This window comes from Glossina fuscipes, unplaced genomic scaffold (assembly GCF_014805625.2).
Source record: "Glossina fuscipes isolate IAEA_lab_2018 unplaced genomic scaffold, Yale_Gfus_2 1, whole genome shotgun sequence".
In the NCBI taxonomy this organism is placed as follows: domain Eukaryota; kingdom Metazoa; phylum Arthropoda; class Insecta; order Diptera; family Glossinidae; genus Glossina; species Glossina fuscipes.
Window position 1 is genome coordinate 7,739,420 of NW_023998415.1, and position 12,256 is coordinate 7,751,675.

Here is a 12,256-nt window from a genome sequence, read left to right on the forward strand (position 1 = left end):
AAGTTTGAAATTTATGTTTTAAGAAGAAACAACTATGGTTGGAAAAGAAGTTTTTGTGCATGCTACTTGCATCTGGCAATACCGACTTTACAGATGAGTATTTTTATTATTGGTCGAAAAGTTGGCAACAATTCTCCCTTAAATGCAACTTCACATAATGACACATGTCAGCTTAATGTAGTAAAATAATTTCCTACCAAAATGTACAAAGCAGAAAGTGCTGCTGGGTTAGTATCAGTGTGTGTGCGTAGATTGTCTTTTAGGAACATTGAAATTAATTAATAATTTTACGTTATGTCGACGAATATAAATGATGTATATTACAGTTTAGATAAAGATTTAGAAAATGATAGAAAATTGTGTCAGGTTTTTAAGCTTTTTCCCTGTCTTTACGATCGTCAATCAAAATTATATCAAAATAAAAAGACTTGCGAAGCGGCTTGGCAAAAGATTTCGCGACGCTTTTCCGATACTCGTAAGTATTTTTTCAATTTTCTTTTTCTGCTTAGTTTTGTAACCGTATATTATTAATGTATATTTAATTGTGCACATAATCGTTTCGTACGTTTCTTGGTTGCGTTTGACTGTTGTTGCTACTGCAGATAGCTTTCATAGTTGGTTTCATATGCACGTGTTAATAATGCATTCGGTGTCACTGTTGGCCCAATTAGGATTTATTCATTTTTTGCTTCGGCATTCAGTCTTCGTTGTCAGTTAAAAAAATTACATCGGTGTCGATGTCAATAGATTTACTGCTTTGCATTTTCATTATTTAGTTAGAGGACCTGCCAAAATGTTCGCGAACGCATCAAAATGATTAATTGATAATAATAGGTTGAAAGTTAGACACAGAATAAAATTGTTTTATTGACGAACTTATTTCAAATACAAGTTAGTAAAAATATATAAGCAGGTGCTGTTTGAATTTTGTGTTTTTTCTGAAAACTGAAAACTTATTTTTGATTTTACGCAATCTTGTCAGAAGGGTAAAAAAGTTCCATTTATACTTGAAAATACACAACTTTCTATTTCTTATTAGAGAGTAACGGAATATAAAAACCATTAAAATTTTTGAGTGATTGTGACAATTGACAAGCACAGTTTACGTATTGGACGACCGATACTTCAGACGTGATAACCTCAGCAACCCTTGATTTTGAAGACAAAATCCCAATATCTTATTGTAACTTTCTAAATTTGTAACGAAAGACGAAAGATAGTTTGCGAAGGACTCGCGAACTAAGTTGTTGATCTGCGATATCGACTTGGCCATTTCCGTTCATAGATCTGTCCTTCGATTATAATTACGATAAGAGCTTGAGTTTTAATAAAAATTTTAAATTTAAATCCTTAAGACCTTTTTATTCGTTTCGTTGTCTCAATTAACTAACTTAGATCCTACAATTTGTTATCCGCCCCTTCCTTGATTCGTAGTAAATGGTAAAATATAGCACAGTAACGTAGCTAGTAACAGGCGGATGCATATCAAACACAAGCGCTTATAATAAAGAGGAGACAAGCATTACGTACCTGTAGGTATAATAAAAATATAATTACATTGTTGTAAACGGTATTACATTTTTATGTACGTACAATGAAAAGCGTTAGCACGTTCATGTATTACAGTTTCACTGTATCCAAAAAATATTTGAACAGCTGTGAAGATAATTGGCTTATAAGCTCAAAATTTTTTTCTTTTACTTTCCGAACTTTAACTTAATTTTCACTCGCTTATCGACTGTGAGATGCTGGCGCAACAATTTGCATATCCAAAATAAATTTGCTTTATCTCGAAATACGTTGGGATTTACCCATAAATTTTTTAAATGGTATTGTAGCTTTCATTCCATACAAGCGCAGGCTTGTTATTCGACTCCTAATTACTACAGCAAAGACTCGTATGTATAATAAAGTCAAAGTTTATTGCTTTTTTTGGTTAGTAATAAGAATATACTTATTTTAAGGCATATATCTCTCGGAACCAGGGTACATAATAGTTTTGGCAGAGATTCCGAACAGCGTCAAAGTCTGCAAAAATTTGTGATAACAAAACTTATCTTTCTGCTAATGAAAATATCTTAACCATTCTTTTGATTAAATTCCTAAGAAAGAATTCGCCATTTTACTGAAAACTGCTGCCATTCCAGAATAACATTTACTCCTTTTGCTATTATACATAGTTGCAACTTTTAGGCTATTTTGCATTCATCTTTACGGTTTGTTAAACAGTGGCTTTCAAACTATTTTTGATGCTGTGTTTCAAATTGAAGAGAAAAAAAGTACAAAAGTGTACAAAACGTAAAACAGTAACGAATTGGTTTTCAAACGTCATTAAAACCAGGACCGTAGTGCATTAAAAAAATACAGTACAATACTTGAATCGTGAGATAAATAAAGCTTCGTTAATCAACAACAATGGGTTATAAATTAAAATATTCTTGATTAGTTCTGAATCTGCTCAGGCAAGTCTGTCCGTCTATGCATCGGTCTGCAGTAATCATACCTTCGGTCTCAACAATTGACGTGCAGGGGAGTATAGAAAATGGACTAAATAGGTTCAGAGCGACGCCCACAGTGCAATGTAAACTGGCATTATCTCAGCTCTCGAAACCAAAAAAAGCGGCATTTTGCTCACTACTTATAAAATACAATCTGTACCAAAAATCGGAGTATCTGACATGCTTATCTAATATTGTAGCACATCTAGATTCACTTTTATACCCACAAATGTAAGATGGGGGTGTACTCATGTTGTTTTTTTTTCCATAATGTATTCTTGATTAGCGTGAAATTCGGAGTTTATTTATTCACGTCAGTCCGTCTGTGTGTTGTTGATGCTGTCTTGGTCGAAAAAATGAACATATTGACTTCAAATTTGCTAGAAACATTGGAATTTTCTGTGTGCAGGTTGGCATTGACAATGGGCCAAATTGGTCGGAGCAGAAGGGCGCAGTGGAGCGTAAACTGAACGCAACTGCATTTTTATTAAACAATTTTTTTTTTGGATTTTTGCTCGTTCCTCAAAAATTATTAAAGTTAGAAGGCTGAAATTTTCCACGTTTACTTTACGATGCACTCTACTTACTACGTCCAAAAATGGGAACATTCGACCACGCCCACAAAAAGTTACAAGAAATTAAATTTTATTTTTTGAGGTTTTACGCTTTGCTTAAAGCTGCTTGGTACATTTCTCAAATGAAGACGTATTATCTGCCTAAAAACGGGTTAATTCTAAAATGGATATGGTATATACACCACCATAACGCAGTTACTTTTTTCTTAATAACATCATCGATATGGGTATCAAATAAAAGAACTTGGAGAGTAGACTGCGAACAGTATCGTGATGGGTATGCGAGATTCTGCCCCCGCCGAACATAATTTTCTGACTTGTTTTCTTTTAATTTGTCAGAAAGAGATGGTTAGCAAAGAAGATTTGACAATTACTGAATATCAAATTTCTTACTTGCTATCTTTGTTATGTTACAGTTTATGAGTAACAAGCAAAAAATTCTAAATGCAACTTCGGTGTCAGTTAATATAGTGGTGCAAACATGTTCGTCAAACGTTTTAAATGCCAATCTGTGTACAAGAACTTTCAATGTTTTTATAAAATTTAAAGCCGATATTTTGATTTTTATGGCCGATATTATGCTTACAAGATATAGACACATAGATGCGCTGACAAACCTGCGAAAATTCATAAATGGAGACTCATCAAAAATATTATACTTCGTACGGCAGACCTGCAACATCTCGGTGGTAGATTTTTAGTTAGAAGAACTAAATGGTGTGAAGTGAAGCTTTAGCAATGCGAAAATACGAGGAATCATTGCCTAAAATATAATAAAAAAGTAGGCTATTAGCCACGTAGCCACGGTATATTTGAAAGCAAGATTTTGGGTATTTCGTATCTAAACTTTTTCCAAATAATGTGTAAGCTTGTGCGGACCAGAACTCGTATTCATACAAGCATCCTAGCATATTAATGCTCCCTAACTGGCCATCGCTAGATTAGCTTCCTCTTTTTATTCACTGTACCAAGGAAACCGGGTCAGAGAAGCAAAGACACATGTGTATCGATATTACGTTGTGCGTATATAATGTGTGTGCCCATTACTCAACTTTTGAGTATCGTTTAAACAGAGTGCAAAATTGGAATTTAGAGCATACAGCCTTCGTTAAATTCTCAAACAAAGTTCAAGAACGACGTATTAAAAAATTACAGAAACATCGAAGAATTAGGACTGACAGTTTTGGCTATCCAAAGTTCCTTTCGCAATACTTACCGTAGATTCATTCATTATTCTTTGAAGATTCTCTTAACCTTCTAGACTAACGCTCTCTTCTTCTTGGTTGTAGTACATATTGTTAATTTGTTCATTAGGTGCAACAAGCATACGTGCATGAATATATAATGTCATGGCGGCGGCTTCTTTATGATGTAATTCTTTTACATGGGAAGCTTTATAATACGCAGGGGCATACATTTATGACAGAATAAAAGTAAGCTGATTGGAAAGATATAAGAAAGTTTGATCTGAGACAAATATATTTATTTCTCAGTTTTATATTCTTCTGTTTGTTTGACCTAAATTTTACTAAGAACGCGCGTTCATAAGGCGAGTAAAGTTATCAACGCACACAAACATACGCTACCGAAGATTGAGGTTATTTTAATTCATATAGGAAAAATTATGAATATTTCTACCTTTCCAAATTCTATACATTGACACTAACATATATTATGATTTTCTAACCTCGGAATGTTTGCAATTTCTTTCCTTTTGCCTTAATTGCATACCAGACATCAACATTAAGCAACGATGGCAAGAGGTTTATCGTTCATTCGCCGGTAATGAATTATCTCCAAATGAAGCGAATTACAAGGATCATTATTTATATGAATATTTGGAGTTTTTGATACCGCATATACCTATATCATGCGAAAGTAACTACAGTGTGCAAGCAAAGAATTGCGATGGGAATTTGGTAAAGGCCGACAATGGCCTTACCACCACGTCGAAAGATAAAGTAGTAGCGGAAGTTACTACTGATAGTGATACAACTAGCGCAGATGAAACAAATAGCCCATCCGAGGAAAATGTTGATGAAGAGAATGGATTAATTGCAGATAGCAGCAGTAGTAGTCCTTTAACCAAATGTCAGAGTAAAGTCGAGACATTTATTATAAAGCCTATTGAAGATAATTGTAAGAACTTACAAGCCAGTTCCGCTTTAAATGACAGTCAAACGAAATTTGAAAATATTCCTATTACGAGTGAAGAGCCAACGCCCTCATCCACCGAAGAGGAGAATCGACGTTATCATTTTAGAAGAGCTTGCAAGCGACCTCTGAACGAGGAAATTGTCAAAGAGCTGAGGTTAGAAGATAAAAGGCCACGTCGTGGCGTTGAACGTGTTAAAACGTTTAATGCCGTTCTTCCGGAAGAGGTTACTAAGGAAAAGCCAATTGCAATACATCCACTTAGGAAACTTGAAATCAAAGTTGCTAAAGTTAATCTAAATAATAAAAAATCGTTACCAACTAATAAGAACGCAAAGGCCAAGCAGTCGGATATCGGGACTTACTTGAAAGCGTCATCAAGTAGAGACCAGAGTGTAGGTTGCGATCAACCTAAAAAACACAGTGACACTGCTACACAGACTGCCAATGATTCAACTCAGTTTGATGATTACTTTTTGTCCACCCTAAAAACTCAAATGGATCTTATGAATTCACGACAGAAGCTTAATTTTAAAAGCAAGGTTTACAAATCTTTAATGGAGGTGTTCGATGATAGCAGCAATTTTCCAAATCTTAATGAAATCATCGAATTACCGCCAGCGGGAGCACCACGCTTTCATACCACCACCCCTGAGGAATTGCGTTTGATGCGTGAGCTAGTAGCTTTAGTGCAAGCAGCTAAACAAACTCCAGAAATAATAAATGGTAATGACACTGTGAATCCTGTTGCCGTATCGCCAAAAGCAAAAGAAGTGAGTGATACAACAAAGCAAACGTCTCCATTGTCGGCAACTCCTAGTACAACTAGTGCACCAGCTCAACTTGTGAAGGATACAGAAATTTTGGGCATACCGCGTCACATTATACGTAAAGTGGTGAAGGTAAGTGGCTCTACCGGGGGTACCTTGATGACGCAAGATGGTGAAAAAAAACGTATATACCGAATATTTCCGAAGGGTCCAATGAATTCACCAAACTATCAACAAGGAATTGGTACATCCAATGCGGGAACCATATATTTTGGCCCTTCGAAAAGCCAGGCAATCACAAACGCCGCTAAAAGTATAATGAACACTACAATTTCCACTCCAGTTAGTGGCACATTGCCAATAAAAGTTGCAAATACTACTATTGGAACTATACATTCTAAGAATATAATTTTAACCAATGGTAAATCTGCCGCCGCCGGGAATGAACACGTAGGAACAATGTTTCCACCGGAACGTAACAAAACTTTTACGGTCTCTACTAACCGTGGGACAGTTGCAGCTGCTCAACGTCGTGCCATAATGGCAAGACAGCAACCACAAGTGCTGCGACGTTTTTCATTTTGTGGTTCAGGGACTTCCAATACTTCCAATCCCAATAGCAACAATTTTACAGCAACCGGACCCAATTCGAGAACGCCGCCGATTAAACCTGTGGTAACTACGCGACGTTTCGCCGCAGCAAATGCGGCGGCAGTAGCTAAAATAGCCAACGGCGAAGGAAATGTGAACACAGCGTCACCGTCCGTTGACACGCCAGCTTTGATTACAGAAACAAACCCAAATAGTCTATCATCGAGAAATAAGGAGGTGAAATCAAGCTCGGCAACACAAGACCAAAGAGACGAATCGGAAAATAAAACTACATTTATAGATCCGTCACAAATTAAAACTATCATCAAAACAGAAGTAATAGACTAAATTTTTTTTTTTTCAATTTTATTTGAATTCTATACAAATTCCACGTTCTTAGAGTTTAAATAATATTGTCATTCTTTCATTGCCTTAGTTAACAAATACAAAATATCTTGAGGTGAGTAGAAAATAATCGTGGTTCGCCATTAATTGTTTAACTTGAGAAAAGAGATATACGCAAAATTGTGTTCAGGCAAGTTATTCGTGTAGTCTTTTAAAGTATCTCGCAATTGGTCTGCCTCCCATGGCAAAATATTCGAGGAAGGCATGATGTATTCCGTGAAAGAGGACAGCCCCATCTTTCTATTCACTTTTCACAATATTATTTTGTCAATAATTCCCGTCCTTTCGTCCTAAATTCGACGTTTTCTGAATTCATACAGACCGGCTTTGCTAAGGCTCTCCAACGTGCAGTTAGGATGCCCAATGTACTCTGCATAACTTTCCTTGCCCTTCAAAGACGAGCATCGAAACCCCACGTGCCGAATTCCTTAAAACGCTGTTGGAATGCTTACGCGTTTGCTTCCATTGCGCCGATGCAATGAAGAAAGTCTGGCATGTTATTGACATCCTACGTTGTTCCATCGACATTTGCTAGGAAATACTACACATGCATGCATATGATTCCGCATTTTTCGTAAATGATCTTGTGCGCCGTTCAAATGCCTACTTTAAATGAAATGGATCGTGGATTGGATAGTAGATTGCTGTCACTGTGAGCAAAGTACCTAATAAGTCACAAGGCATAGCAATGCATTTACTACCATTCTTGGTGTAGAAATACTTATATGAGTGTGAGAAAAAGTCCACATTTAACTGAGATGGGCGGCCGGAATGAATTTTTATGAACCTTGTTGATGCAAAAACTCCATTAGCATCACGATTTTGAAAAAGTTCTCTTCCCCAATATCTTCTCATGTTGCCTTAATTCTTTACTTCATTGCTCAGCGAAGGTACCTTTGCATTAACTTTGTTAGAGTTATTCGTCATATATTCATTTTCCGTATTTATTGTGCTTGGTGTATTCTTCTTACTCAAACCATATGCTTTTGCTTACTGTTTTTTATAAAATGATATGGTAGCGCGGCGTCTTCACCGTGTTTACCATTTGAGACTTATCAACACAAAAGCGAAATAATGCGTGAATGTGTTTAAGGCCTTAATATTAGTTTGTGTTGCATTTCGCAGCAATGTACAGTAGAAAATTGTCTGTTTATTTCCGATAGACATACTTTAAATTATGCTTTTATAAGATTTGGCAGCACTTTAGAGTCACTTAAATGAACTAGAAATCATATTTACTAAGCCATATTTATAAGCTAATACAGGGAGTCTGTGATAATTGTCAAGTGTTTCTCTGTTCGCCTACGTTTGTCTCCCTAACGAAACTATAATTGTTCTGTACTATCAGTCCAATAAGCAAACAATGTGTATAAGGAAACATTTAGTGTAAGTCATATGCAATCTCTTCCTCTTTTTTAGTTTTTTCTCACTTTATGGCACGATACAATTAAATATTAAAATGCATTATTATGATCTTTACGACGTAGATATTTGTTGTCAATAAAGTTTTTTTTGCAAGAAATTTTTGCTGTGGAATTTTTTTTTATTATGATTTAATTCTGAAACGAAAATTGCCTTTTTTAATGAACAGATAATGTAATGAATGCGTCTGAAATTGCGTTGCATTGATTGCGGCTCGAACATAAATTGGACATAGCATGCACAATATCGTTAAATATACCTAAAATTTAAATTTAAACGCAATTGTAGAGAAATAGGCGAAAAGCAAAATGAAATGAGAAGAAATTTTCTCAACTGACAGACGTGCCAGATATAAATTTTAAAGTAACTAATGGTAAATAACGAATAATTGCAGCTTCATAGTTTGTTAACAAACGTTAACCAGCTTAAACAAATCAAGAGGGGAAAATAAATAAAGAGAGTCAGGTAGTACCTACGCAGTTAGTTAAATGAGTCTGCAGTAACAGCTGCTCGTATGATAAACACAAACTGAGTAGCAATACAATATAAAAAAAGAGACGACAGCAACAGCAACATTAGGTGGACAAGAAAGCAGGCAATAAAATAACAAGTACAAAATTACACATACAAGACTTAACGCGACTACTGACTGAGAGTGTTTTATTGCTTACAAATTTTTTGTATGTTACGAGTATGTGTTTTTATACAGATAATAATAGTGCCAGCTCTGGAGGTAGTGGCGGTCGTGGTGGTGGTTGCTTGATTGGACGTACACGTACTTATTTTGCGGTATAAAAGCCATTTCACACATATTAATACCATATGATGACGATGATGGTGGTAGTTGTCGTTTGAGTGTGTTGATTATTTACTTGTCGTTGTTTGCTTGCATGCACATGCTACAAAGTTTATGTTACAAAAGAAAAGAACATATTAGGTCATTGCAAACATCTGCGGCGTCACCCATCATTGCTTATTTACCATTGCCGATGCGTTTAACTGTCTTTTGAATAGTTATACTTACTTGCTTCAACCGAATATAATATTCAGAGAGAGATCTAGAGAAAGAGAGAGAGAGAAGAGACCCTATCAAGGGCATGTAAAAAAATTGTTGATGTACAGCTGCTGTTACCTTTCGGATTATGATGACCAATTTCGTTGTTGCTGTTGCGTCTGCTTGCCTGGTTGCTACATTCAAAATGAATTAAAAAAATACAATGCACATATACACGCGTGCATATACGCACACACACACACACACACAAACACACACACACACGCGCTTATACACATAGAGAGAGAGACAAACAAAAACAATAGCCAACACTTTTTACATGTTTTGTGAACGTTGTGTTGTTGCTGTTAAAGACAGCGAACGACACATTGTATCGTTTTGTTAGTATTGTATATAAATAAGTATTTATATATGTTAATCCCATACAAACATCTACGTACATATATTACATGCATTTCAGAGTAAGTGTAAGTGGTGTGTTTTCGGGTTGCTGCTTGTGCTGCCTTGACCGGGGTTTGTTGTGTTGTTTGCGCTCTTCCATCAGTCTTTTAGTTGCTGTTAAACGAGCGAGTGTGTTGGCAATTTTTTCCATTCCTCTTGAACATTGAATTGTGTGAGCTTAAAATATTCTGTTGCTCGGCGCTGGGTTGTTGTTAATAATAACATCAGCAATAATTACACAAAAGTATCGATTTATTAGAAAAACTATTCTTAACGACATTGAATGAAATTGAAAAGTCAGAAAATGACTTCTTCGGCTTCGTCGGCGGACTCAAAACCGGACAATTATCAAATCAATGCTAAAATATGTCGCTTGGTGGAACAATATCCGTGCATGTACGACCGTTCACATCCACATTATTTGAAAAAAGATGTTGTCGATCAGGCTTGGGTGAAAATCGCTAAAGAAATGAATGATTCAAGTAAGTATATATGTAAATACATAAATATACAATAAATATAAAAATGAAAGAAATGGAAAAAATCGAAAAAACAAAATTCATTATTATCTCACATTGAACTACGCTTTGCCGTAAATCGTATACATTTTGTTGTTTGTTACATGAAAGGGGGCAACATTTCGGTTGTAAAATGGTGAAGCAAACGGGGGTTTCTCTCCGTATGAAAAATAGAAAGAGAAAACATAGCATACGTACACACGTATAAAAGTTTACCAAAGATGTAACAACTATTCGTAAACAAACAACAACGCAGTTGTGCAGCAGAGAGAACGAGCATTTTCTTTATTTTTTTGTGTACATATGTTCTGGCACTCACGTTCTCTGCTTAGGATAGACTAAAGAGCACAACGTTGCCAGAATAGAATTTGATGCTTTATGCAGTACAAAGGAACAATTATAATTTTTTGTAGGAATAAATGACTGCTTTTTATGCCCCTGATTAGTACCGCAGAGCAGATTTATTTTTGTCGCATGTAGGTTTATTTTCCATTTATTTAAGTAAACAATTCATAATAATAATCAGTTGTAATTTGAAGAACATTTTCGGATTAAAATTATAATTGCATTATGGTTGAAAGATTTGGAAGCCGCGGTATAAGCCCAAAGGCAGACAATTTTATATCTCTGGTAAGGCAAAAGCAGAAAGCGCAGGCGAGATTGGTATAACGACATTAATTTAGGCCTACTTATGCTCGGAAAACTATGCAAGGCACGAGCAAGCATATCAAAAGAAAAAAAAAATTAATAATGTTGATCGATGTGATCTATTACACTTTTGGATCTAGGCAGAGACAGGAAGACATGGACTAATCACAGAGCAGAACTCATTACAAAACTTTAGGAAGTGTTTAGAGAGCAAACAAAAAATATCGATTCCATCGTTTACAAAGCATTAATGTTTAACAATCTTATAAACTGAGGCCTATCCCAGCGTAGGAGAGCGCACTCTTACTTATCTTCCTTACGACATTATTAACGTTAAAATGAAGAAAGCCAGTAAGCCTACTTTCTTTGAGTAATTGTTGCTTCATAATTTATGCTTCAGGTATGAAAACTAACTTTGAAATAACAAAAATATTATCCTCATTATTGTACGTCTAAGCAAATTTATGTTTATATATTTATTGATATGTATCAATAAAAATATAATATAATTTATTTTAATGAATAAATAAATAAATAAAACAAAACACGAAACATAACCTCCCTGTATTAGAATAGACTATTAGATACCGGGCAGATATTTCATAACAATTGCTTCGCTAGTACTAAGTAAATGAATGCTCCGTTATGACGTTTGGTATAATAAACATTTATCCTTTTAGCTTAATTATTAAAATTCACTCAATTTAATTTTTAGTACCGTCGTGCAAAGAACGTTGGCGTAATATACGCACATCATACGCCCGCTCGATAAATGTAAATAAAATACCGGCAAGCGCTAATCGTACTAAGCCTTATTATCTGCACGAAGAACTTCAATTTCTATCGCTTCACATAACACCCGGCATACCTATATCCAGGCACTACAGATTAACTCATCATAACGACAAGGTTGATATTCTGAAAAATGCAACAGGTGGGGAGGAATCATTTGACAGTTATGCTGCTACCATGCGAGATGATGAAGAGGACAATTGTCCCGACCGTGATGAAGGTAGCAAGAGTGTATCAAGTGAGAAAATGGCCAAGATACAACAAGAAATGGAACAAGAAATTATTCAACAGGAAAGGCAACAACAACAACAATCAATTCCAAAGCCTATTGTCCAAATTGAAGAGGAAGAAACCGACGCAATTATAAACAACAGTAATAGACGAAATTCCATAAATTACGCATGCGCGCCGCCGAAAAAGAGATTGA

General features: G+C 35.5%; 3 protein-coding genes across 3 annotated transcripts in view; all 3 read left to right on the plus strand.

Annotated features, from left to right (window-relative positions):
- Positions 1-9,960, plus strand: part of LOC119631888 (frizzled) — a 193,749-nt gene extending 183,789 nt beyond the window's left edge. The window contains exon 5 of the mRNA XM_038024448.1: positions 9,891-9,960. Coding sequence (XP_037880376.1) covers positions 9,891-9,895 — 5 coding nt within the window. The 3' untranslated portion in view covers positions 9,896-9,960. The remainder of the gene's footprint in view (positions 1-9,890) is intronic.
- LOC119631887 lies at positions 234-7,157 on the plus strand. The gene is made up of 2 exons (XM_038024444.1): positions 234-475; positions 4,808-7,157. Exons 1-2 carry the CDS (start codon positions 295-297, stop codon positions 6,934-6,936), a joined length of 2,310 nt encoding a protein of 769 aa, XP_037880372.1. The 5' UTR covers positions 234-294; the 3' UTR covers positions 6,937-7,157.
- LOC119632261 lies at positions 9,913-12,255 on the plus strand (the record flags this gene model as incomplete). Its single annotated transcript, XM_038025075.1, has 2 exons — positions 9,913-10,353; positions 11,753-12,255. Coding segments are annotated over exons 1-2 (702 nt in total), but the record flags the coding sequence as incomplete, so codon positions are not given.
- Between the last annotated feature and the right edge of the window lies 1 nt (position 12,256).

Bases quoted from the DNA above. Each gene is read 5' to 3' on its own strand.
- LOC119631887 (XM_038024444.1), top strand. From the start codon at position 295: ATGTCGACGAATATAAATGATGTATATTACAGTTTAGATAAAGATTTA. The intron at 476-4,807 runs GTAAGTATTTTT...ATTGCATACCAG, and splicing joins GCGACGCTTTTCCGATACTC to ACATCAACATTAAGCAACGA.